The 27516-nt window shown below is 56.0% G+C and overlaps 1 protein-coding gene across 3 annotated transcripts in view; it reads right to left on the bottom strand.

Annotated features, from left to right (window-relative positions):
• Nucleotides 1-12088: 12088 nt before the first annotated feature.
• Nucleotides 12089-27516, bottom strand: part of LOC109578960 (scavenger receptor cysteine-rich domain-containing protein SCART1-like) — a 71936-nt gene continuing 56508 nt past the window's right edge. For 2 of the 3 annotated variants that reach the window (XM_070781196.1, XM_070781197.1), the window contains 13 exons: nucleotides 22444-23659; nucleotides 20318-20635; nucleotides 19368-19664; nucleotides 18231-18539; nucleotides 17550-17855; nucleotides 17094-17411; nucleotides 16709-17023; nucleotides 15294-15608; nucleotides 15032-15100; nucleotides 14635-14949; nucleotides 14235-14270; nucleotides 13356-13493; nucleotides 12299-12918 (listed from right to left, as the gene is read on the bottom strand). In XM_070781196.1, coding sequence (XP_070637297.1) covers nucleotides 12638-12918; nucleotides 13356-13493; nucleotides 14235-14270; nucleotides 14635-14949; nucleotides 15032-15100; nucleotides 15294-15608; nucleotides 16709-17023; nucleotides 17094-17411; nucleotides 17550-17855; nucleotides 18231-18539; nucleotides 19368-19664; nucleotides 20318-20635; nucleotides 22444-22510 — 3084 coding nt within the window. In that variant the 5' untranslated portion in view covers nucleotides 22511-23659 and the 3' untranslated portion in view covers nucleotides 12299-12637. The other variant, XM_070781198.1, reaches the window with a different exon arrangement.

The raw sequence follows: 27516 nt of genomic DNA, 5'->3' as shown, positions 1-27516 counted from the left end.
CCCCAGGAGGTGGTGATGGACAGGGAGGCTTGGTGTGCTGCAGTCCATGGGGTCGCAAAGAATCAGACATGACTGAGCGACTGAACTGAACTGAAATTTATGAGACTGTATTTGCTTGGAAACCTGCCTTTCTTCAAGATTCATGTCAATCATTTTATGGCCCAGGACAACTCACCTTGTGCCAATGTTATCTCAAATTGCATGTTGTGGGTGAGGGGCCTGGTGCCAGTCTCTGAGTTTTGAGACATTTCCTTTCTCTAATTAGCAGCCTGCTAATAGTTATGAAACATCTGGCTAAAGACTAGCAGGGGGCACTATTTCTGCCCGCTTCTGATGTCTATGTAAGAAGCTGTCTCTATCTCTTTTATACTTTAAACTTTAATAAAACTTTATCACACAAAAGCTCTGAGCGATCAAGCCTCATCACTGGCCCCAGATTGAATTCTTCTCCTCTGGAGGCCAAGAATCCCAGCATCTTTCAAGGTTCTGCAACAACCTTTCAATGTCACTAACAATTCAAATATAATAGATTTATATCTAATTAATTTATGTTAATCATATCCTACAGAAATCTATTTAAAATTTGGTATCTCATATGTTGTTATTAGATGTCCACAGGACATTTAGAAAAACTGGCAAAGTAGAATTCTTTTTTGTGTGTGTGATCCAGTTATACGTATACACATATATTATTTTTGAAATTATTTTTCACTGGAGATTATTATAAGATATTGACTACAGTTTCCTGTGCTATACAGTAGGCTTGTTGTTCATTGCATATCTATTTTTTAAAGTTAGAAATCTAACATTCTATTTATACTAAGTCAAACAAGTGGAATCAAAATGTCATAAATGTTTTGGTTAGGCAAAAATTCATAAGTTTTCTAAAATATATATATTATACATATTATTTATATATATGTATACAAAAGCTTTTCTACTATGTTTAATAAAGGCTTGAGAAAGAACATAGAAAAAAAAGAAGAGATAAGAAATTAGACAACTAAACTAAATGAAGTGGGAGCACTGGTTATGAAATAGAAAAAGTGAAACAAACTGGATAAAAGTAAAAATCCTCATATAGTCCAGGTGTTTTTAAACATGGCTGCTCATTAGAAACACATCTGGAGCTCTGACAAAAAAGAAAAAGCAATACCTGGGCACTTGTATTTTTCAAAAAATTCCAAGATAATTTTAAGTTTTGTTTCTGGTGAGCTAGGGGTCCAACTTTATTCTTTGTATGAGTATGTCCAGTATGTACAGGGCTTCCCAGGTGGCACTAGCAGTAAAGAACACGCCTGCCAGTGCAGGAGACATAAGAGACCTGGGTTTGATCCCTGGATCAGAAAGATCCCCTGGAGGAGGCCATGGTGACCCACTCCAGTGTTCTTGCCTGGAGAATCCGATGGACAGAGGAGCCTGGAGGGCTACAGGCCATGGAGTCACAAGCCGGACTTGGCTGAAGTGACTTAGCATGCACGCAGTCCAATTGTCCCAGCATCGTCTGTTGAAGCGACTGTCTTCTCCTCATTGGTCTCGGCACCTTTGTCAGAAATCAGTCAGCCGGAGGTGTGAGGGTTTATTTCTGGGCTCTCAGTCCAACTCTACATGTATCCTGACACCAGGGTAACACTGTCTTGGTTACTGTCATTTTGAATTAAGTTTTGGAATCAAGTGTGATTCTTCCATATTTTTTTTTTTCCTTTTCAAGATTCTTTTGGCTATTCTGGATCCCTGCTTTTCCCTATGAATTTTAGGGTCAGCTGGTCAATTTCTGCACAAAGTCAGTTGGAATTTTTGTTAGGGTTAGGGTTAGAACTTTTATAAGGATTGCATTGAATCTGCAGGTCACAGAATTGGGGGATGAGGTGTTTGTTACACATCCACATGGAGACAGCCTGCAGGCATCTGACCGTGAGCAGAGAGTCCAGGGGAAGGCTGGGCTGCAGGGCTGACTCTGGGAGCCTGGGTGCCATGAATGAGGACAGAGAGAAAAGAGAAAGAAGGTCTCGTCTCTCTCAACGACGAGATCTGGAAAAGTTCTACTTCAAAAGAGTTGGGGGGGAAAGGAGGAAAAGGCAAAACAGCCCAGGAGGAGTGAAGAGAGAAAGGTGGAATGTTTCCATGCGCAGCGTGGGATTAACTAGTCAAATGCTGCTGGTGGTCACACAGGGTGCGACAGGGCGCAGCAGGAGGCGGTTACGGTGACGGTGACCTGAAGGGCACCAGGCCAGAGCCGACCCTGTCGGTTCGGCAGGCGCCCGAGGGGGACCAGCAGGGCCACTGCCCAGGGGCCGGAGAAATGGAGTGTTGGGCTCAGGGGAGTGAGTCAGGGAGGGCGGCTGCTGGTGAGGCCCCGACAACAGGGAGCACGGAGGCTGTGGGAGGGGCTCGAGGCCGCTGGAGCCTGGCCTTCACCAGCAGGGGGCCAGGTGCGCTGCAGCCAGGGGCTGTCCTGCTGGAAGCGCAGAGCATGCAGAAGCTGGGGCGCAGAGCCTTCATCTTACTCACTGTGGTTTTTCAGTGACAGGGAAGCAAAGTCATCCGCTGAGAATAGGACCCAGAGGCTCAGGGCCTGAGGAGAAGGAGCTGTGACATCGTGGCGGCAGGAGACTCACAGACTGCGGCCCTTCGCATTCACACGGCCCCAAGCCCACCTCTGGCCACTTTCTTCTGCACGGTAACAGTAAACAGAAAGTTGGCAACAGATAAGGCTGATTTAGTCCAGCCTGACCCCTGAGCGGCCTCCACAGAGATGCGTCAACCCAGGGCTCTGTCAGGAATCAGTCTCCATCAACAGGAGGCGTTGACCCAGCCCTGAGCATCTCAGGGCCACAATCTCTGATGTGCTGGGTACCAGTCACAGCTGCAGACAAGAGTCTTGGATGCCGGCCCTGAGGCTCCCGGAGGGTAGACACATTATGGATCCTGTGGCCAAACCGTCCACGGTCCAGGTCAGCTGCAGCCTCTGATGAAGCCTCTGTCCCGGGGGGTGGGTGCTGCTGGTGGACAGGGCAGGGAGGAGCCACCTCTGCACGTCCTGCACTCTTGCCTCCAGCCCAGTCACTCACGGAGGTGGGAGTGTGTTTCCACTCTCTAACTGCTGAGAAGCCACTGAGTTCTTTCAGAACTCAGGGGTGGGCTAACTAGGTGGTTCCTGCCTGGGGTTTCTCACGTGGTTGCGGTCAGATGAGGGCTTGGCTGGGCTGCAGTCCACAGCCACTCGCCCACCTGGCAGTCAGCTGGGGCCAGCTGGCAGCGTGAGCACGTCTGAGTGGTGTCTTCCTGCACCTTGAGTGACTCACCGTGTGGCATCTGGATCCCCACAGGGGCCATTCTGAGGCCCACTAGAAGCTTCGAGGCTCGCTGTGACCCGCCTCAGAGTCTCACAACACCGCTTCTGCTCCCACACTGGTCAGTCAGTACCAACACAGTCCCAGACAGAAGGGAGGGTTGGCCTGCCCTCTGCGTGGGTGCAGCCTCCTCCTGTGGGTTCCACAGGCCCCAAGGGGTCAAGCATTGGGTCCCCCTCGTAAAGTGGCAGATTAATGACTTCAGTTTTTCCTGTACGAACCTAGAAGAAGAAGAAGAAATTAAACTCAGAGTAAACAGAGGAAGGAAATAATAGAAATCAGTGTGGTAATAAATAAAAGGGAGGACAAAGCAATAAAAATCATTAACACATTAAAGGAAACAAGAAACAAAAGAAAAGACAACCCACGCATTGAGAGAAAATACTTGCAGATGATGTGACCAATAAGGGATTAGTCTCTAAAGTTTACAAACAGCTCATGAGCACTGAAGAACTGATGCTTTTGAACTGTGGTGTTGAAAAAGACTCTTGAGAGTCCGTTGGACAGCAAGGAGATCAAAACAGTCAATCCTAAAGGAGATCAGTCCTAAATATTCATTGGAAGGACTGATGCTGAAGCTGAAGCTCCAGCACTTTGGCCACCTGATGTGAACAACCAACTCATTGGAAAAGACCCTGATGCTGGGAAAGACTGAAGGCAGGAGGAGAAGGGGATGACAGAGGATGAGATGGATGAGTTGGCATCACCAACTCGATGGACATGAGTTTGAGCAAGCTCTGGGAGTTGGTGATGGACAGGGAGATCTGGTGTGCTGCAGTCCATGGGGTCGCAAAAAGTCAGACACGACTGAGCGACTGAACTGAACATGACACTTAACGGCATCAAAACAAAAACCATTAAAAAAAAAATGGGCAGAAGGGCTTCCCTTGTGGCTCAGTAGTAAAGAATCCACCTGCTAATGCAGGCTTCAGTCCCTGGTCCAGGAAGATCCCACATGCCACAGAGCAACTAAGCCCATGAACCTCAACTACTGAGCCCATGCTCTGGAGCCTGAGAAACACAGCTTCGGAGCCCACACACTGCAGCTACCAGAGCCCGGGCTCTGAAACAAGAGGAGCAAGCACAGCGAGAAGCCCAAGCACCACAGCTAGAGAGGAGCCCCCACGCGCTGCAACTAGATAAAAAACCCTCGAAGCAATGAAGAACCAGCACAGCCAAAATAAATAAACAAAATTATTTCTTTTAAAAATGGGCAGAAGACCTAAGCAGACATTTTTCCAAAAGACACTTCCCAAGTGGCATTAGTGGTAAAGAATCTGCCCACCAAAGCAGGAGACGCAAGAGATGCGGGTTTGATCCCTGGGTGGGGAAGTTTCCCTGGAAAAGGAAGTGGCAACGCACTCCAGCATCCTTGCCTGGAGAATCCCATGGACAGAGGAGCCTGGCGGGCTATAGTCCATGGGGTCGTAAAAAAGTCAGACACAACTTAGCAACTAAACCATCACCATTACAACCCCATAAGAACTTACTTTCTCCTGAGCACCTGAGCCCCGCATACTGGCCGTCCCCACATTGGCGCCCTGGCCCCCAAGGGCAGTGGAACAGCAGGCACTCGTTGCCCACACAGAGGAAGGCCTTGGTCCACACGAGCCCCGAGCCCTGGCCGAAGTGGGCGCTCCCAGTAGTGGACACAACCACACCACACGGCAGCTCCTGGCACACCACGTGGGTCACGGCCCTTGATCCAGGTCAGCATCGCAGATGGTGGCCCAGGTCAGGCCATATCTCTCCTCCAGGTGCCCAGTGCAGGAGGGTTCGCCACCCCCCAGCCGGGCTTCCATGTGTCCTGGGGGCAGACCCTAGGTTGAAGCAGACCCCTACCTGAGGGGTAGGCAGGCCTCTGGGCAAGTCCCATGGGCAGGAAGGATGCAGGAGAAACAGCCCCCAGGGGCCCCCCGGGGGCTGGACGCCACTTGGACTCTGAGAGCAGTGCTCACGTCCTGCCCCTCAGGCCCCACAAGGGCCGTGGGTGGAACACAGCCACTGCAGCCCTGCACCCAGGGCCTGGGCCCTCACCCCCAAAGCTGGGGCTGCTTGTGTGACTGGCACTTTAATATTCCAGTCAGTTAAACCCTGGTGCCTGTCCTCACCTTGGCTGGTGCAGTCAGAACCCTGTGGGGGTAGGTGGTGTAGCAGAGGGTCATCTCTCCAGGTGACTTCAGGGCCACCAAGGAGAGAAGCAGAGTCCTAGGGAGGCTCCCAGTCGCTCTCCCTCCCAGGGCATGGAGGCAAGCTGGCCAAGCTGGAGGGCCCCTGCCCCTCCTCCAGGCAGTGGACGGCCCCTTAATGCACTGAGCATGGCTAAAGTGGGTGCCTCTGTCTCAGAGATCTTTGGGCTGTGTCTCCCTACCTGTGATTGTCATTTTCACTCTGTCTGCCCTCTGATGGAGAAGGATACACTAAGGTTATCCGTCTAGTCAAAGCTATGGTTTTTCCAACAGTCATGTATAGATATAAGAGTTGAACTATAAAGAAAGCTGAACACCAAAGAATTGATGCTTTTGAACTGTGATGTTGGAGAAGACTCTTGAGAGTCCCTTGGACTGCAAGGAGATCCAACCAGTCTATCCTAAAGGAAATCAGTCCTGAATATTCATTGGAAGGACTGATGCTGAAGCTGAAACTCCAATAGTCTGGCCACCTGATGCAAAGAACTGACTCACTGGAAAAGACCCTGATGCTGGGGAAAATGGAAGGTGGAAAGAGAAGGGGATGACAGAGGATGAGATGGTTGGATGGTATCACCAACTCAATGGACATGAGTTTGAGTGAACTCCCGGAGTTGGCGACGGACAGGGAGGCCTGGCGTGCTGCAGTCCATGAGGTCGCAAAGAGTCGGACACGACTGAGTGACTGAACTCCCTACCTGACACAGCACTTGGGAGTCTGTAGTTCAGATTGAACCTGTAGCTGAAGATGCTGGACTGTTTCCTTACAGTTCATGACCTTAGGCACTCGGCCCTCAGGGACCCCAAAGAGGTAGGGTCTGGATGCCTGGAGCGCAGAGCGGCTCCCCAGCCTCCTGCACAAGACACCCGCCTCCATTGCGTGCAAGCCACCCTTCAAGACAGGTCTTCCCGTCCACGGCTCTCAAAGGTCCCAGCACAGGGATGCCCACCATTCAGTCCCTGGGTGGCCAGCGTCCCACCTGCACAGCAGCACAGGAGCCTGCCTTCCTCACTTGAGCCCCGTGGCCATGAGGGCCCCACTCCACACGCAGGGATCACGGCACTGGGGCAGAAAGGCCATTCCCTCCCTCCCAGGACCCCGGAGAGGGAGGCAGACAGCAGGTGCATCGAGCTCCCCCAGCCAGGTGCCCAGCAGTGTGGCAGGAACGCACCCCTTGCCCTCTGGCTTCCAGAGCTTCGGTGGGCTCCCCGCCAGAGCGGAGAGGGCCAGAGGCGAGCATCGCTCAGCCACAGGGCAGGCGGTGGGGTTGGCCTGGGGGTGGGGGTGGAGTGCCGCGCTGCAGATGGTCGTGAAGGTGACAGTCCCCTGAACCCTGAAAGGGCTGGGGCATGAAAAGCAGCTGGGGAAGTGCCGCCCGGCCTTTGGAGAGGGCACACGGCTCAAGAAGGTGCCCTGTGTAGGGTCATCGTAACAGGGGGAGGGTGGAGGGTCACAGCCCAGGGCTCCTGGGCTTCCACCCTGGGGGCTCCCTCAGGCGGGAGTGGGGCGTGGCGGGGAGAGTGGCGCGTCCCACCTGGGCTGCGCGGTACTCACGCATCCACACGGGCAGCCCCAGAAGCCCCACAGCCCCAGTGCGCAGCCCCAAGCGAGGCCCACGCACCAGCTGCTCTGGAGCAGGGAGCGAGGCCTCTCCCGGGCCGCAGCGGAGGTGGGGGCGTGGCCGCCTGCAGACACCCCTGCCTCCCGCCCCCGCCCAGCGGTCGAGGGCCCGCCCTGCAGCAGAGACAGGGACTCGATGGCTAGGCCTTCCAGACAAGAACGCTCATAACTTCGTGGATGGCGGGAAGGTGCTTCTTGTCCAGGATTTTCAAAACTTAAAAATCTTTGTGTATGGTGTTAGAAAGTGTTCTAGTTTCATTCTTTTACAAGTGGTTGACCAGTTTTCCCAGCACCACTTGTTAAAGAGATTGTCTTTAATCTGTTGTATATTCTTGCCTCCTTTGTCAAAGATAAGGTGTCCATATGTGCGTGGATTTATCTCTGGGCTTTCTATTTTATTCCATTGATCTATATTTCTGTCTTTGTCCCAGTACCATACCGTCTTGATAACTGTGGCTTTGTAGTAGAGTCTAAAGTCAGGCAGGTTGATTCCTCCAGTTCCATTCTTCTTTCTCAAGATTGCTTTGGCTATTCCAGTTTTTTTGTATTTCCATACAAATTGTGAAATTATTTGTTCTAGCTCTGTGAAGAATACCGTTGGTAGCTTGATAGGGATTGCATTGAATCTATAAATTGCTTTGGGTAGTATACTCATTTTCACTATATTGATTCTTCCAATCCATGAACATGGTATATTTCTCCATCTATTAGTGTCCTCTTTGATTTCTTTCACCAGTGTTTTATAGTTTTCTATATATAGGTCTTTAGTTTCTTTAGGTAGATATATTCCTAAGTATTTTATTCTTTTCTTTGCAATGGTGAATGGAATTGTTTCCTTAATTTCTCTCTCTATTTTCTCATTATTAGTGTATGTGAATGCAAGAGATTTCTGTGTGTTGATTTTATATCCTGCAACTTTACTATATTCATTGATTAGTTCTAGTAATTTTCTGGTGGAGTCTTTAGGGTTTTCTATGTAGAGGATCATGTCATCTGCAAACAGTGAGAGTTTTACTTCTTTTTTTCCAATTTGGATTCCTTTTATTTCTTTTTCTGCTCTGATTGCTGTGGCCAAAACTTCCAAAACTATGTTGAATAGTAATGGTGAAAGCGGGCACCCTTGTCTTGTTCCTGACTTTAGAGGAAATGCTTTCAATTTTTCACCATTGAGGATAATGTTTGCTGTGGGTTTGTCATATATAGCTTTTATTATGTTGAGGTAAAACTCCTAGAGGAGAACATAGGCAAAACACTCTCCGACATACATCCCAACAGGATCCTCTATGACCCACCTCCCAGAATACTGGAAATAAAAGCAAAAATAAACAAATGGGACCTAATTAAACTTAAAAGCTTCTGCACAACAAAGGAGACTATAAGCAAGGTGAAAAGACAGCCTTCAGAATGGGAGAAAATAATAGCAAATGAAGCAGCTGACAAACAACTAATCTCAAGAATATACAAGCAACTCCTACAGCTCAATTCCAGAAAAATAAATGACCCAATCAAAAAATGGGCCAAAGAACTAAATAGACATTTCTCCAAAGACGACATACAGAGGGCTAACAAACACATGAAAAGATGCTCAACATCACTCATTATCAGAGAAATGCAAATCAAAACCACTATGAGGTACCATTTCATGCCAGTCAGAATGGCTGCGATCCAAAAGTCTACAAGTAATAAATGCTGGAGAGGGTGTGGAGAAAAGGGAACCCTCTTACACTGTTGGTGGGAATGCAAACTAGTACAGCCACTATGGAGAACAGTGTGGAGATTCCTTTAAAAACTGGAACCAGAATTGCCTTATGACCCAGCAATCCCACTGCTGGGCATACACACTGAGGAAACCAGAAGGGAAAGAGACACATGCACCCCAATGTTCATCACAGCACTGTTTATAATAGCCAGGACATGGAAGCAACCTAGATGTCCATCAACAGATGAATGGATAAGAAAGCAATGGTACATATACACAATGGAATATTTCTCAGCCATTAAAAAGAATACACTTGAATCAGTTCTAATGAGGTGGATGAAACTGGAGCCTATTATACAGAGTGAAATAGTCAGATAGAAAAACACCAATACAGTATACTAACACATATATATGGAATTTAGAAAGATGGTAACAATAACCCTGTATATGAGACAGCAAAAGAGACACTGATGTATAGAACAGTCTTTTGGACTCTGTGGGAGAGGGAGAGGGTGGGATGATTTGGGAGAATGGCATTGAAACCTGTATAATATCATATATGAAATGAGTCGCCAGTCCAGGTTCGATGCACGATACTGGATGCTTGGGGCTGGTGCACTGGGACGATCCAGAGGGATGGTACAGGGAGTGAGGAGGGAGGAGGGTTCAGGATGGGGAAAATGTGTATACCTGTGGCGGATTCATGTTGATATATGGCAAAACCAATACAATATTGTAAAGTTTAAAAATAAAATTAAATTTAAAAAAAAAACTTAAAAATCTAATTTCCTCTTCCTTTCCAATTTGTGCGCTTAATTTCAACTTTCCCAAGTTTTCTCGTGCTGTATTTTGATGGCATCAACAACATTAACAAATGTTGTTAACACAAATGAACATCCAAGGACCAGGTTCGGTGGGATCTCTGGAGCTGGGGCCCCGCCTTTGACACTGCGATCACTTCCCCTCAGGTGGCCCTGCTCGGCCGAGCCAGCACCCCCGGTGGGCCCTCACGGGACATCCTCCCAGCCCAGGGCCCACAGGGCACCCTCCCCGGGAGGGAGGGTCACAGCCGGGGAGGGAACAGCACCAGCTTGGCCCCTCAGCCCCTGCAGCCGCCCAAGCACAGGCCAGCGTGCGGCCCTCGGGTGCAGGAGACAGCCTCCCGCTCGATGGGAGCCGGCCCGAGGAGTCAGCCTGTGAGCCCCACCCTGTCTCCCCAGCGCATCCACCAGTCAGACACGTGAAGTGGAGACGACTGTGGTGAGACCCAGGCTGGGCTCCCCGCAGAGCTGAGGCCCCATGGAGGCCAGGCTGGAGCCAGGGGCCAAGCTGGTGGGAGGCACGCCTTTCTGCCTACACACAGAGGTATGCTGCAGAATGAGTCCACGCTCCAGCGTGTCGTGAACAGACAGGAGTCTGATCTAAACCCTTAAAAACATGACTCTCAGAAGGCGGTGTCCTTGGGAAGCAGCCAAAGGTGTGACAGCAGAGGAGTAAACGAAAGGACGTCAGCAGCCACTGAGCATGTGGCGCGGGCCAGGCAGCGCGTTAGCGGCACGTTGTCGTGGGAAACACAGAAGCACAGAACGGGCACCACGTGCTGCTGGCGATCATGCTCGGGTCCTTGCATCTTTGAAAAGTTCTCAGTGGATATAAGCCAGGATGCTGAGGCATTATTTTCTGAGTGACAGAACACGTTTTTCATTTTCTCTCTTGCTTACATGAGTTTTTGAACGTGCATTATGTTCTAAGCAGAATAAGATCAATAAAGGTTACTTTCCAAAAGATTTGCCAGAGAACCAGTTTTACAAAGAGCAGCCTGGGTTGTCAGATGAGTATGGAGAAGACGAGGGGTTTCTATAGAAGTCAGGGGCTTGTCAGCAGGCCCCTCTGTGCAGCAGCCCCAGCGCCTCCCAAACCGCAGCCTGTGCTACGCACTGAGCTGCACCCCAGCTCAGACCTCAGGGGCGCATGGACCTGCAGCAGCCTCAGTGGGGTCCCCAGTGGGCTCTACTCACAAGGTGCCTGCCTAATCAGTACCCCCAGGTGGACTGAGAGGGCTGGGAGCCCGTGGGGAAGAGCTCACACTCCGCTCTGCTGGGCGGGTAACCAGAATGCCGGGGGCAGAAGGGAGAGGCATGCGGAGAGGGGCAGGTGCACCCTTCCTGAAGTGCCCACCCTCTGACTGCTGGGCTGGCACCCTGACTCTGTTCAGGCCCCACCCCACTTCCTGCCAGCTCACTTTCCTCCAACCCAGGGACCTTCTCCCGCTGCACATCTTCTCCCACTCCCAGGACCCCCAGATGTCCAGTGCACACCATTAAGCCAGGCTGGCCAACTCTCCCGGCCAGCAGGCAGGCCTTGAACATGCACAGGGTGCAAGGTGGGCTCAGACACCCAGGAAACCCCTGTGTGTCCCCAAAGCTCTGCGAGGAGCTGCCCTGGGACCTGGTGACTTGCCCTCCTCACTGCACCCGAGGCTCTGCCCAGTCCCTCTGTACATTAGCCTGAGCATCTTCCTCATCAGGGCTCCTATCCAAGTGAGACCTTCATGTTCACATACTCCAGCACCGTGGTCCCTGAGATCATAGCAGCATCTCTCTTACAGCCCAAGGGTGGGGCACAGGGGAAGGGCCGGGAGGTGGGAGGCAGCAGACAGAGACACTCCAAGAACCCAGCGCAGTGGTGGCCACCGCAGGCTGGCCAGACCCTGGAGTTAAACATGGAGGGTAGGCGGTAATCAGTGCCAGTGCTGGACAGGCCCTGCAGGGGAGGGATCACAGGAGAAGGAAGCCTGGTCCTTCCCAGGGTGCTGAGGTGGGAGGTGGGGGTCCAGAAAGGTCTACACGTAGGGGAGGGGCCTGGTCATTTGCATCTGATACCAGACCAGCACAGGGAAGAAGACACAGGGCAACTAGTTTCCCAAAGAGGGTGTGGTCAGGGAGCTGTGGTCACAGGGGCTTGGTGGGGGCATCAGGGCTGGACATGCATGAACGCTAGGGACCCTGGCACACCTGAGCCAGGTCAAGCAACATCCGCAGAGGAAAGGAGGGGTGGCCCGCAGCTGGTTCATCAGGGACCCCACCCCCCCCCACACACACACACACACACAACTCAGGAGAACCGTGAGGGCAAGACCTCGGAGCCCACTCCAGACCAGGGCGAGGCAGAGAGGGGGCCAGAAACAGACCCCAGGCCGTGGTGGGCATCTGAGGAGTGTCTGAGATGAATTATGGATGAGACATTTAATAAAACTCTTTAAGAAACAAGGAGGATGAAAGCCCCAGGCACACTGGCCTCTCCCCTGCCCTGGTCTCGCTGATGTGCCCTGAAGCCAGCTCGTGGTCAGCACGTCCTGGGGCAGAGGCTGCTGGGGTCTTCCTTCCCAGCCTGAGGTGTGAGGAGGCCCTGGCTATGAAGTGCCCCGCCTGCATTGAAAGAGAAAGACACCAGTTGGGGGCCCTCAGCAATTCCTCATAGACCCAGGACGCCTGGGCCCTGGCTTCCTGCTCACCGTGAGGCCAAAGGACAAGACAAGGGCAGGGCAGGGGCCGGGCTGCTGCTGGCGCGCATCCTCCCAAAGCTGCTCAGCCCCTACAGCGGCTGCCGCTCGAAAGGAAACCCAAAGAGAAGCCCAGGCCCCTCCCTAAACCCCGAGTCTGTCCCTGAGAAGATTCTAGTCTAAGGGACAACTTGGAGGGGGAAACCAAGTGTCCCGGCACCAAGCCTGTGCGGGAGTGAGTCACACACACACGCGGAGGAATTCTCGGGGCCTTTAGATGTAGGGGCTGGGCGGGCCGGAGCCCTGGGCGTAGCACCAGTAGAGCAGCAAGAGCACCGTGGACGCCACGACGCAGAGCTGCGCACCCGTGGGGCTCAGGAGGGCCCCCTCCTCCGCGTCGCCCTCCTCGGGCTCGGGCTCCGCCACGTCGTCATACTCCTCCTCCAGCACCGCGGCCGCGGCCGCTCCAGCAGCCTCGTCTTTCTCCCCCGCGGTAGCCACTCCAATGTCCTCATAAACACCTTCTGAGGGCAGACTCCCCGACATTCCTGAACCTGCAGGGGTCACACCAGAGCCCTTTAGCTGAGACACTCCGAGCAGTTAAGCCCGCCCACGGGGCCCCTGCGGGGTGGACCCTGGGCTCTTCTGCCGCAGCTCCCCACCAGCAGCCACACGCTTCCCCAGGCACAGCCTGTGGGAGCCGTTCCCAGCTGCATGGAGGACAGAGGGGTGCAGATACCCCTGGAGCCCTCTGTCCCACCCAGACAGCCCTGGGACTGTGGATTCCCCCGTCTGGCCCCTCTCAGAAGTGGGGCAGGGCCCAGCGTCTCCAGTCGCCAACACCTCATGGACTTACTTCGCAGGAAGTTGCCACAGGCTGTGGCGGAGGGGCAGGGACAGGCAGAACCTGTGACGGGCTAGGGTCTCAAAGCACCCCCCGCCTCCCCACCCCCAGGGACCAGGGCCAACCCCACCCACCATGCCCACCTACCCCTGCAGGCGTCTCTGCCCCGGAACCACCGTGCCCCCAGGACCAGTGAGGTGACGAGCAGCAGGGTGCCGAGCGCCAGGCCGAGGGCCATGGGCAGAGTCCCAGCCTCGAGGGCAGGCGCCGGGACCAGAGGACTGCCTGGGAAGACAGCGAAAGGAGGGTCTCCCCTGTGTGCCTGCTCCTCCTGGGGCATTGTGACCCTTGGCCTGGACCACCGGAGCCCCTGGCGGGGGGCACCCAGAGGAGAGGTGGGCCCTGTGGTCACAGCGCTAAATCCAGGAGGGAGCCCAGGAGGGAGGGGCCAGGAGAGCAGCTCTTAGCGTCCTGACCGCGTTAGACTCCATGTCTAAGAGGACACAGTGTACCAGAACCAAACCTCGCAGTTGGCAAGAGAAAGGCCCAGAGGAGAGTCCCGGCAGGTGGCCCAGCAGGGCCCGGGCTGGCCCTCCCTCCCTGGGCTCTCTGCCCGCCTGGCCCAGGGCACCTGCAGAGACGAGCGTCTCCAGCACAGCAGTCCTGGGGTCCTGACCTCCCCCCACCAGCCAGGTGGATGCGGGAGAGTCCACAGCACCTCTGAGGCAGAGCCCCTAGAAGGCCCCTCAGGGTGGGGCAGAGCCCCCATGCAGAGCCCCTTGGGTGGGGCACAGTCCCTACAGGGCCCCTCAGGGTGGGGCAGGGCCCCCATGCAGAGCCCCATGCAGGGCCCCTCTGGGTGGGGCAGAGTCCCTACAGGGCCCCTCTGAGTGGGGCAGGGCCCCCATGCAGAGCCCCTCGGGTGGGGCAGGGCACGTCTGGGTGGGCCGGGGCCCCACGGAGGGGCCCTCCAGTTGGGTTGAGGCAGGAGGGCCAGAGCTGAAGCCTGAGGAAGTGCTCACCTACCTGATGCTGAACGTGGGGTGACGGCCCCTGTGTCACCTGCAGGAGAAGTGGGTGGGATCCAAGTAGGAGCCTGGGCTATGGCCAGCCATCACCCCGGAGCAGCACCCCAGCCCCCTCAGGCTGAAACAGAGCTCATGGAGACGGCCTCCGCCCCAGCATCCAAGGGACCAGCATGGAGCAGCCTCAGGGCTGGATTCTGCAGCACCCAGGGCTGAGAGGGCCTCCAAAAGAACCCACCAGGCGTTCCATCCCAAGGCCCTAGGAAGGCCTCACCTACCCACTCACCCCATGGAGGGGCAGACGGAGCCCCCTTGGACCACTCACCCCATGGAGGAGGAGACAGAGCGCCCCCAGATCACTCACCCCTGGAGGGGCAGCCAGACCCCCCTGGACCACTCACCTGCACAGCGCACACCCGCGTCCTCCTTATGCCCACAGTCTCCGCGGCCCCACGGCTGCGCCGGGCAGCCCCACAGGGAGGCCTCGCTGCCCCGGCACCCCACCTCATCCAGCCACACGGGCCCCGAGCCTGGTCCAAAGGCAGCCCCCGCCACGGCGTCCACAGCCCGGCCGCACCCCAGCTGCCGGCACACGACCTCGGCGTCCGCCAGGTCCCAGGAGTCATCACACACGGTGCCCCAGGAGCCAGCGTGCCAGAGCTCCACACGGCCCGAGCAGCGGTCCTCACCCCCGCGCACGCGCAGCTCGCCCTCCTCTGCAAGAGGGGCCTGTGGTCACCGGGGGGCAGGACCCGGACGGGAGAGGATGGGGAGCCGGTTGCGGGGGGAGAGGGGTACCTGGGCAGCTGCCCATTGAGGAGCAATTGAGGGCCTCCCCGGAATCCTGCGTCGCTGTCCCTGACGATCCTGTTGGATTTAAATAGCGGTTCACCAGGTGTAAATGCTCAGAGAAGCCTCAGAAGGGAACCTGTGGAGCCCAGTGAGCCCACCACCCCCAGACATGGGTGAATGGCAGCCTCTGTGGATGACCTGTCAGGACACTGAAGCTGCCTCGAGGGCCCCCAGAGTCTGCCCACCTGCAGTAGGTGGCAGGGCCTACCTGCACAGGTGATCCAGACCTCCTCTCCACGGGTGCAAGAGTGCGGGTGCCAGGGGGCTGAGGGGCACTGCCACAGCGTGGAGCTCCGCAGCCGGCGGCACTGGATGTTGTCCACCCAGGAGGTGCCCAGGCTAGTGTGCCCCGGCCTGTTCTCCAGCCAGCCCCGCTCCCCACAGCCCAGCTGCTGGCAGATGATGGACAAGGAGGCGTCCTTCAGGGCGTTACTGCACACGGCCCCCCACGTTCCGTTGTGGAACACGTCCAACCACCCAGCACAGGGCCCGGCGCCACCTCGCAGCCTCAGGGCCACTGACTCTGGAAGACAAGCCACTCGGGTCAGACAGTCTCTGAAGGAGGAGGCCAAAACCAGGGGCTCCCAGCACCAAGACCCATGCCAAGCTAGGGCATCTGACATCCAGCTCACATCCACCCCACATCCCCATCCACCCCCACCCAAAGACGGGAGCAGCTGCCCACAGGGAGCCAATTTAAGCCCCAGCTCTAACACTGCAATCCCTAGTAACTCCACTGACTGTAGAAACCTGTCCCTGGAAATCACTCACATACAGAATAACCCTTTTAAACAACTGTAAAAATTCAACAACAAAAAAGGAACTAGCCCGATCTCCGAGTGTGTCACTGGCCCTGGCTGGTCAGCGCCCAAGTAGTGTCTTGTCACCCTGGGGCGGCGAAAGCCCAGGAACAAGGGGTGTGTTAAGCCGACTATCATATGACCACATAGTGGAGTAGGACACAGCCCTCTAAAAGTAAGTCAAAAGGGCCCGCAATACATCAAAATACACACATGGGGATAAACCGAGGCATTGAGGCATGAATTGCATCTGACGGGACCGTAACGAAGTAAACTAAGCTTAGAAAATAAATGGCAGGAATTACACCTGTGACAGAATAAAAACGGCCACTCAGACCCCCGCCCGGCCCCGCCCCTCACCGAGTGTACTCCCAGCCCTGGGTCTGGGCTGACCTCTGACCTTCCGCCAGACAAACGCACGGGGTGAGGGTGACCGGTGCCCGCTCCACGCCTGGGCCTCCTGAGCGCCTGCCTGCCTCTGATCTCCCCTGGGAACCCCGCTGCTGCCAGGCGGAATCGGGACAGCAGAGTCCCCACCCCTGCCAACAGCCAGCCCCCTGCAGAGGCCTGTCCGCCAGCGAGAACCAGCAGCTGCCTGAGGAGCCCCGAGCACAGAGGAAGGAAGAGCTGCAAGCTGAAAACACAGTGGAAGTTAAACCTGCCTCCAAGGACAGAAAGACCAGAACGGCCACGAGCGAAGTGTGAAGTGGACAGCGCCTAGACACCCTCTCCCCGGAAGCAGGACGAACGAGCAGAGCCCCCACCCCCACCAGATGAGTGCCAAGGAGCGGCCCTGGGACGGCACTCGGGTCTCAGCACCCACCTGAGCAGAGGGCACCGGCGTCCTCCTTGTGGCCGCAGTCGTGTCGGCCCCAGCCCCTCGACGGGCACCGCCACAGCGCGGCCTCGTGGCCCTCACAGGCCAGCTCGTCCATCCAGATGCGCCCGGCCCCGGCCCCGAAGTGCGCGGCCCCCGGGGCGCCGAGCGCGTGCCCGCAGCCCAGCTGCCGGCACACCACCTGGGCGTCCCGCAGGTCCCAGCCGTCGTCACACACGGTGCCCCACTCGCCCGCGTGGAGCAGCTCCACGCGCCCCGCACAGCGGCCCGGCCCCGCGGCCAGGCGCACCTGGAGGCTCCCTGCCGAGGGAGAGGCCGAGTCAGGGCGCGGGGCCCGGGAGGGGGTCCTGGGGGCTGGGCCCGCACTCACCCGAGCACACGACGCCCGCGTCCCGCGACGCCCCCGCGGACACCAGCGCGGCCGCCGACACGTTGCACCGCGTCAGGCGGGGCTCGGTGCCCGCACAGCGCACGCGGCTCAGCCCCAGGGGCACCGCCCCGCGCGCGGGCGCCGCCGCCTCGTACGCTCGCTCCGCCGCTCCGCAGCCCAGCTGCCTGCACACGACGGCCGCGCCGCGCAGGTCCCAGGCCTCGTCCAGGACGCGGCCCCACACCCCGTCCAGGGACACCTCCACGCGGCCATCGCAGCGGCTCTGTCCGTCCCTCAGCCGCAGGGCGTCGGGGAGACCTGGGGGCGGGGTGCGGGACACTGCAGGGCGGCGCGCCGGCGGGTGGCACCCGGCCCGTCCCGGGCCGAGGACGCCGCCTCCCGGCGCAGCCCTGTGCGCTCCCGGCCTCCCCTCCGGCCGCGCTCGTGCTGACCCACCTGAGCAGACGGCGGCGGCTGCGTCGCCGGGGCCACAGGCGGGCGCCCCCAGGGTGCTCACGGCGCAGCTCCACAGGTAGGGCTCCGTCCCCACGCAGTGCACCTCGTCCGGCCAGGGCGCGGAGGCCCCGCCCCCAAAGTGACCCCCCGGGGGTGTGGCCACCGCGTTCCCACAGTCCAGCTGGTGGCAGAGGACCGTGGCGTCTGCCAAGTCCCAGTGGGCCGCGCAGAGGGGCGCCCAGGCCCCCTGGACCTGGAGCTCCACGCGTCCCTCACAGGCGCTGCTGCCGTTGACCAGCCGGAACTCTGCAGGGGGAGGGGGTGTCGGCGTCGCTGCCCCCGCGGGCCCTGCTGTTTCTTCCCTTCACACCCGGGGTGGGGCTCCCGGGGCCCCTTCTCTGCCAGCTCCCCACCCGCCTCCGCGGCAGCGCCAGCACACACATGTGTGCAGGACTCTGTGCCGGCCTTGGGGTCACATCCCTCTGTCCCCAAAGCCTGCTCCCTCTCCTTCCTGCCAGCAGCCCCCCGAAGCAGCACTTCCTCAAGGGGAAGGGCTCACCTCCTGGCGGAGGCCCCTTGGAGCTGGGCCAGACGCACCCCGAGAGGGTGGGGGCGGCACAGAGGGGCCTGGCAGGGAGGGGGCAGGGCCCAGCCTCGGACCACCCGCCCCCGTGGCCTCACCTGAGCACCTGAGCCCCGCATCCTGGCCGTGCCCACACCGGTGCCCCGGCTCCCGAGGGCAGTGGAACAGCAGGGACTCGTTGCCCGCACAGCGGAAGGCCTCGGCCCACACGAGCCCCGGGCCCTGGCCGAAGTGGGCGCCCTGGGGTGTGGACACGGCCGCGCCGCACTGCAGCTCCCGGCACACCACGTGGGCAGTGGCCAGGTCCAGGTCAGCGTCACAGACGGTGCCCCAGGTCAGGCCACGCCTCACCTCCAGGCGCCCAGCACAGGAGTGCTCGCCACCCACCAGCCGGGCCTCTGTGTGTTCTGGAGAAGGAGACAGTTCCCACAGTGACGGGGTCTCAGCTCAGAACTCAGCCCTGAGCCCCGCCCCCAACCATGGACCCTGAGCATCCTGCCAGAGGTGATCATCCGCCAGCAGCAGGGGCCTGCTGAGCAATGGGAGAACCGATGGTCACAGGCCACTCTGCCCCATCAGAACAGACGCCGCACATCCTCTGCCTGCCCGGGGTGGTGGCACCAAGACCCTCCTGTCTCAGAGGCTAGGTTGAGGTCCCCTGAGGGCATGCCCCCGAGGGCACCAAGGAAAGTGGACACTTTACCTCATTTCCACCCAGAATGTACCAGGATCCAAGAGACCAGATTACTCCCACTACCGACCCTGACTTGTGTGAGACCCACAGCGGTCACAGCCAGCACAGCACAGATGCGGCACCCGGCTGGGACTGGAGCAGCCCTCGGCTCCCCGCCCACGCCTCTCCTGGGCCGCCCTGCACTCCTGCAGCGGCTCCCGAGGCACTGGCTGTGCGTGCCCCAGGCTCCATGCTGTGCCCTCACCTCTCGGTCTCTGTCCAAAGCGAGGAGGATCTACAGAGTCCGTTCTCAAGGACACTTTCCTGTTTGCCTTCGCTCACCTTCCCCGGCCTGCTCTTGCCTCCCTCACAACAGGTGGGCTGCACAGGGGCCGCCCCCTAACGATGGCACCCCAGGCCTCAGGCAGGACTGGGCCAGCGGGAGGCACTTCGGGGGCACACTCTGCTGCAGCCCACTCGGAGCATGGAGGGACGGCCAGCCCACGGCCAGCTCCCTGCTGTCCCCACCCCACCCCACGTCAGGGTGGAGGGTCCACCTCACCTGAGCAGACCACCTGGGCATCTCGCTGGAAGTCGCAGCCGCTGCGGAACTTGTTGTTCAGTCTGCAGTTCCGGATGGTCAGCTCGTCGCCCCCACAGGTCATGTACTTCCTGGCGACACTGCCGTCTTGGCGGGGGGCCTGCAGGGCAGGGCCGCACCCCAGCTCCCGGCAGAACACTGTGGCCTCCTCCCGGTGCAAGCCACAGAGGCGGTCCACCCCGTTCACATTCCTGATCTCAGGGAGCCCTGCACAGGGGCTCCGGCCCTTCACCAGCCGCACCTCCCGGAAAGTGCCGTCTGCGAAGCACACAGGGCGTGGCACACAATACAGGCTCTGCCGACCGCGCGGCCTCGGGCCTCGGCGACAGCCGTCCCCAGCAGGGCCCTGCCGGGGCCAGACCAGCCCTGGGCCTCACTGAGGGGTCAGCGCCGGGCCGCTCAGAGGCCCTCCTGACTCAACGATCTCTGGACACCCTCGCTGATTTTTCAGCACAGACGCCTGCGTTCTTGCTTTGCTCTGGGCCCCACAAACCGCCCAGTGGGTCAGCTCAGACAGGACGTGAAGTGCCGGACACAGCCCTGGGCGCTCCAGACAGACCTCCAGGGAGAACATGTGAGCTGGCGACGGTGACAAGACGTCTGCACAGTCCGCGGGGCCCCTCGAGTGTCGCCCCACCCCTGCCTGCGTGTCCACCCCCTCACTGCTCTTCTACCTGCCTGCGCATTCCCTCTCGGTCCCTCCCTGGACAGCAGGCTTTGTGCAGCCAATTTCATAGTTGACTCACGGCTGCATCCCCAGCACCCAGTGCACTACCGCTGCCTTCTAAGAAGGGATCTGTTAAGCAAAACACTGGGACTGCTGACACAGGAGGAAGGGAGAGCTGAGAGCCGGCCCGTCTCAGGTGGCTCTGGGGCCCCCTCCTCCCCGCACACCCCGACCCATGACTTACTGGAACACAGAGCCACCACCACCCACTCATAGGGGCACTCGCTCTTCGTCCAGGCCCCCAGGCTGCACCCCCAGAGGGAGGCCTCGTCTCCCCTGCAGGACACGTTGTGGAGCCAGGGCTGCACCGTCTCTCCGGGCAGCGGGACGTACTTGGGGGCACCCACGGCCCCGCCACAGCCCAGCTGCCTGCAGACCACGGACGCCTCCTTCAGTGTCCACTCCCGGTTGCACACGTGTCCCCACGTCCCTTCATGCTGGACCAGCACCACCCCGTCGCATGGACTGGGCCGGTAGGCCAACCTCAGGCTGTTGGGTCCACCTGCAGATGGAACGGGCCAGTGAGGGCCGGCGACACGGCGCCTGGGGCCCCTGCCGAGGCCCAGCGCCGAGGCCTCTGTGCAAAGCCAAGTCCCGCACCCCGCAGAGCAGTCCAGACGGGTGGTGGGGCAGGGGCCCTGAGTGCCGTCCTTGGCCCGCCGGAGCCCCCACGTCCTGGGTGACCGCAGGCCTGAGGCATGGAAGTCCCCTGTCCTCTACCTGAAGCGGGGGGCTCCTCCCACCACCCACCCCAGCCTCCAGCCGAAGGTCATTTCCCAGCAGCCCTGCAGCCCCCCATCTTCCTGCTCACCCCTGCCCCACCCCCGACTGCCCACCACCTGTCCCCCAGCTCACTTTCCTGGGGGCTGCTTCCTGGGTCTCTGAGAGGCTCAGCCACCCCCTGACCTTCCAGTCCCACTGGGAGCAGGGCTGCATCCTTCACTAGGCCCCTCACCCCAGTCTTTCCTGCACAGCCCCCTCGTCTCGGGCCCTGGACCGTCTGTCCTCCCCACCGCACCACAGCCCCGGAAGCCCCTTGTCTCAGCCCCTGGACCGTCGATCCTCCCACTGAGCCCTGGGCTGAAGCAGGGGGGTGAGATAGCCTCCACAGGGAGTATGCCCAGCTTGGGCCAGACCACCTCCAGGGCCTGGGGGGTCTCGTTAGGGTACTCATGGGGCAGGAGAGAGTCCAGGACTCACCGGGGAGCAGAGAGAGGGAGACCCCCCCCCCAGCCCTCAGTATAGAAGAAAGCACAGCACTCCCACCACCCGCCAGGCCTCATCCACCGCGCCCACCCATCCCCAAAGCCCCTCACGCCCACCCCTTCTCCTCTGGACATTCGCGGGCACAGCGTGTGCCTTTTTAACACCAACCAGCGCCCCTCCCGCAAGCCGACCTCACTGCGCTTCAGAGCCCAGCTCCCTGCTTCATGCGCTCCAGCATCACCACCCAGATCCCAGCCCACCCAGCATGCCCCTCTGTCCAGCTTTCTGTCACCTCCTGCTGGACCCTGGATCAACCTGCCCAGTGACCTTTCCTCCCATCAGCCCCCAGGGCACCGCACAGGGCCACCCTCATCCCCTCCCCAGCCCCAAGACACACTCACACACGTCCGCACACAGCTGCCCAGCCTTCTCTCACATGCATCCCTGCCTGTACTCTGCATTCACTCTCTGCGGTGCCTACACGCAGACCGCACAGCACACTCTCACCCCAGCCTCTCTGTGCTGTCTCCCGCAGGACACCTGCCCACAGCTCCTGCCGTGACTTAGCCTCTTGGCTTCTGGACACAGCAGCCCCCACCCCACCCCCACCCTGATGTGGCATCTCTCCGGGGCTGGCTCTCCTCCATGGCCCAGCACCAGACCATGCTTACCATCATGGCCGGGAGCCCCCAGCTTCCCTACACCCACCCACCACCGCCTGCCCCGACGGAAGGAGACTGGGCAGCTCCTTGCAGAACCCATCAGCGTCCCCTGTCTGTCTGGGTCACTGGGGCCAGACACCAGCCATGCCCCTCACTCCGTCTGGACTCTGGCCAGCCTTGCAGCCTGGACTCCGAGTGGCAGGGCGGGGGGCTCTGGGCTTACCCCAAGTGGAACCTGCTCAGTCCGCGCAGGGACCAGAGTCTCTGGGTGTCTGCACTTTGGAGCCCACGTGTCTTCTGCCCTAGGATGTGCCCCCACTGGGGCTGAGCAAGAACCCAGCAGACAGCTGATCACAACAGGGGACCCTCACACCCCAGGGCCTCAGCATCCATGGAGCAAAGCCTACAGAAGGTTCCATGGACGGAGAAAGGAAACTCTTACCAGTGGGGGCGGCCCTGGCCCTGAGGAGGAGGACGCCGAGTCCCAAGGCCCAGAGAGCCACCCTCATGGCCCCGCAGCTGCGAGCCTCAGTCAGCTCCCGCGGCTCAGCCTGCGCAAAGGCGGGGATCTCAATCCAGGGCAACACACAGAAGCAGAGCCGTCAGCGGCCCCTCAGGACCAATGCCACCGTGCGGGCCTTTCCAGAGCATATCAGTGGCTCCGTCTCTCCATCTGTGGGCAGAACAGCCAATGGCCTGGCGGCCCTGAGCTTCACCAGACCGAGCGGGGGGCCCGGCCCTTGGGTTTCCTCATCTGCTGATAGCGCTGACAGGGCAGCTGCACTCAGACCCCACAGACAGGCAGGTGGTCCAATGGGCTCACAGCCAGAGCAGCAGCCAAGCCCTGCCCTCCACCCAGGCTTCAGCTCCCCATCGTGGGTGGTGAGACAGTGACCCCGATGTCATGGGGACTAGCAGGGACACAGCAGGAGCCCCAAAGCACAGAAGAACAAAACAGGGCATGACGGCTTTGCAAGGGCTCTGAGACCTAAACTGTCACTGGAACTGAGGCCACAAAAGAAGTCTGGAACCCACACATTGAGTCTAAACAGAACGGCCGCCTGCTGAAATAGAAGACTTAAACAGAAGCAGAGTGTCTGACATCACAACCAGCGTGCCTGGGGTACAACTGAAAACCACTCGCCATGAGAAGAACCAGGGGAACCACAGCTGATGGTAAAAGACAATCAGCTGCCAATCCGCGTCAAAATTATCTGATGAGGACTTTCGGTCACCATAAATGTGCTTCTATTATAAATTGCAAATTCTTTTTAAATAAATGAAAAAAACTCCAGCAAAGAAATAGAAGTTACAAAAATGAAACTGGAACACTCACACTTTGCAGTCAGAATGGTCAAACGCTGCAACCACTTTGGGCAACCACCTGGCAGTTCTTCCGAATGTTAACACAGAGGTTCCCTGGGGCTTCTCAGTGGCTCAGACGGTAAAGAGTCTGCCGGCAACGTGGGAGACCTGGGTACGATCCCTGGGTTGGGAAGATCACCTGGAGGAGGGCATGATAACCCACTCCAGTATTGTTGCCTGGAGAACCCCATGGACAGAGGAGCCTGGTGGGCTGCAGTCCGTGGGGTCGCAAGGAGTTGGACGTGACTGAGCGGCCAAGCACAGCACACAGTCTTCCCTATGACCCAGAAATCCTGTGAATCAAAGAGAAGTGAAGTTATGTCCAAGATAGGCAGCAGGCTATATGGTGCAAATCGGGGAATTACAGACATTACTTTACAAAGTAGTAATCATTTAAATAGAGTATAATCTGTAAAAATACTGAAACTCTGCTGTACAACTGAAGGCTCAGAAGATAAAGAATCTGCCTGCAGTGCAGGAGACCTGGGTTCGATCCCTGGGTTGGGAATATCCCCTGGACAAGGAAATGGCTACCCACGCCAGTACTCTTGCCTGGAGAATTCCATGACAGAGGAGCCTGGCAGGCTACAGTCTGTGGGGTCACAAAGAGTCAGACATCATTGAGTGACTAACAGATACACCTGAAACTCATATAAAACTGCAAATCAGCTATCCTGGAATATTTCAAAGATATGTTCACATTAAAGACTGTGCATAAATGTTCATAGTAGCATTATTCGCAATAGAAAAAATAGAAACAACCTAACGCACTCCAGTCAACGAGCAGATAAACTGCCACATGTCTACACCACGAAACATTCAGCTCAGTTCAGTTGCTCACTCATGTCCGACACTTTGTGACCCCATGGACTGCAGCACGCCAGGCTTCCCTGTCCATCACCAACTCCCAGAGCTTGCTCAAACTCAAGTCCATCGAGTCAGTGATGCCATCCAACCCTCTCATCCTCTGTCGTCCCCTTCTCCACCTGCCTTCAATCTTGCCCAGCAGCAGGGTCTTAACCAATGAGTCAGCTCTTCACATCAGGTGAGCAAGGATTAGAGTTTCAGCTTCAGTATCAGTGCTTCCAAAGACTGATTTCCTTTATCTCCTTGCAGTCCAAGGGACTCTCAAAAGTCTTCTCCCATACCACAGTTCAAAAGCATCAATTCTTCAGCTCAGCTTTCTTTATGGTACAATTCTCACATCCAAACATGACTACTGTAAAAACCATAGCTTTGACTAGATGGACCTTTATCAGCAAAGTAATGTTTCTGCTTTTTAATACGCTAATTTTGTCATAGCTTTTCTTCCAAGGAGCAAGCGTCTTTTAATTTCATGGCTACAGTCACCATCTGCAGTGATTTTGGAGCCCAAGAAAATTAAGTCTCTCACAGTTTCCATTGTGTCTCCATCTATCTTCCATAAGTGATGGGACCAGATGCCATGATCTTAGCTTTTTGAAGGTTGAGTTTTAAGCCAGCTTTTAAACTCTCCTCTTTCACTTTCATCAAGAGGCTCTTTAGTTCTTTTTCATTTTCAGCCATAAGGGTGGTGTCATCTGCATGTCTAAGGTAATTGATATTTATCCCGGCAATATTGATTCCACCTTGTGCTTCATCCAGCCTGGCATTTCCCATCATGTACTCTGCATATAAGTTAAATAAGCAGGGTGACAATATACAGCCTTGATGCACTCCTTTCCTGATTTGGAACAAATCTGTGGTTCCATGTCCAGTTCTAACTGTTGCTTCTTGTCCTGCATACAAATTTCTCAGGAGGCAGGTAAGGTGGTCTGGTATTCCCATCTCTTGAAGAATTTTCCACAGTTGTGATCCACACAGTCAAAAGCTTTGGCATAGTCAATAAAGCAGAAGTAGATGTTTTCCTGGAACTCTCTTGCATTTTCTATGATTCAATGGATGTTGGCAATTTGATCCCTGGTTCCTCTGCCTTTTCTAAAACCAGCTTGAATATCTGGAAGTTTACGGTGTATGTACTGCTGAAGCCTGGCTTGGAGAATTTTGAGCATTACTTTTCTAGCATGTGAGATGAGTACAGTTGTGTTGTAGTTTGAACATTCTTTGTCATTGCCATTCTTTGGGATTGGAATGAACACTGACCTTTTCCAGTCCTGTGGCCACTGCTGAGTTTTCCAGATTTGCTGGAATATTAACTGCAGTACTTTCACAGCATCATCTTTTAGGATTTGAAATAGCTCAACTGGAATTCCATCATCTCCACTAGCTTTGTTTGAGTGGGCTTCCTAAGGCCCATTTGACTTCACATTCCAGGATATCTGGCTCTAGGTGAGTGATCACACTATCTTGGTTATCTGGGTCATGAAAATCTTTATATACTTCCGTGTATTCTTGCCATCTCTTCTTAATATCTTCTGCTTCTGTTAAGTCCATACCATTTCTGTTCTTTATTGCGTCCATCTTTGCATGAAGTGTTCCCTTGGTATCTATAATTTTCTGGAAGAGATCTCTAGTCTTTCCCATTCTATTGTTTTCCTCTATCTCTTTGCATTGATCACTGAGGAAGGCTTTCTTATAGCTCCTTGCTATTCTTTGGAACTCTGCATTCAAATGAGTGTATCTTTCCTTTTCTCCTTTGCCTTTAGCTTCTCTTCTTTTCTCAGTTATTTGTAATGGCCTTCTTTTTCTTGAGGATGGTCTTGATCACTGCCTCCTGTACAATATCATGAACCTCCATCCATAGTTCATCAGGCACTCTGTCTGTCAGATCTAATCCCTTGAATCTGTTTGTCACTTCCACTATATAATCATAAGGGATTTGATTTAGGTCATACCTGAATGGTCTAGTGGTTTTCCCCACTTTCTTCAATTTAAGTCTGACTTTGGCAATAAGGAGTTCATGATCTGAGCCACAGTCAGCTCCCGGTCTTGTTTTTGCTGACTGTATAGAGCTTCTCCATCTTTGGCTGCAAAGAATATAATCAATCTGATTTTGGTATTGACCCTCTGGTGATGTCCATGTGTAGAGTCTTCTCTTGTGTTGTTGGAAGAGGGTGTTTGCTAGGACCAGTGCGTTCTCTGGCAAAACTCTTGTTAGCCTTTGCCCTGCTTCATTTTGTACCCCAAGGCCAAACTTGCCTATTACTCCAGGCATCTCTTGACTTCCTACTTTTGCATTCCAGTCCTCTATAATGAAAAGGACATCTTTTGGGGGTGTTAGTTCTAGAAGGTCCTCATAGAACCATTTAACTTCAGCTTCTTCAGCATTACTGGTTGGGGCATAGACTTGGATTACTGTGATATTGAATGGCTTGCCTTGGAAATGAACAGAGATCATTCTGTTGTTTTTGAGATTGCACCCAAATACTGCATTCCAGACTCTTTTGTTGACTATGAGAGCTATTCCATTTCTTCTAAAGGATTCTTACCCACAGTAGTAGATAAAATGGTCATCTGAGTTAAATTCGTCCATTCCAGCCCATTTTAGCTCACTGATTCCTAAAACATCGACGTTCACTCTTGTTATCTCCTGTTTGACCACTTCCAATTTGCCTTGATTCATGGACCTAACATTCCAGGTTCCTATGCAATATTGTTCTTTAGAGCATCAAACTTTGCTTCCATCACCCGTCACATCCACAACTGGGTGTTGTTTTTGCTTTGGCTCCATCCCTTCATTCTTTCTGGAGTTATTTCTCCATTCTTCTCCAACAGCATATTGGGCACCTACCAACCTGGGGAGTTCATCTGTCATGTCCTATCTTTTTGCCTTTCATACTGTTCATGGGGTTCTCAAGGCAAGAATATTGAAGTGGTTTGCCATTGCCTTCTCCAGTGGACCACGTTTTGTCAGAACTCTCCACCATGACCCGTCTTGGGTGGCCCTACACGGCATGGCTCATAGTTTCATTGAGTCAGACAAGGCTGTGGTCCATGTGATCAGTTTGATTAGTTTTCTGTGATTGTGGTTTTCATTCTGTCTGCCCTCTGAGGGATAAGGATAGGAGGCTTATGGAAGCTTCCTGATGGGAGGGCCTGACTGTGGGGGAAACTGGGTCTTATTCTAATGGAACAAGATATTCCCATGAAATATGCGTCAGCCACTAAAAGGCACGAGGTGCTGACAAATACCACAGTGCGGTGAGCCTTGAAAGCATCGTGCTGAGTGAAG

Source organism: Bos indicus, chromosome 26 (assembly GCF_029378745.1).
Source record: "Bos indicus isolate NIAB-ARS_2022 breed Sahiwal x Tharparkar chromosome 26, NIAB-ARS_B.indTharparkar_mat_pri_1.0, whole genome shotgun sequence".
NCBI classification, from domain to species: Eukaryota; Metazoa; Chordata; class Mammalia; order Artiodactyla; family Bovidae; genus Bos; species Bos indicus.
This window is presented reverse-complemented; position numbering and strand designations above follow the sequence as displayed.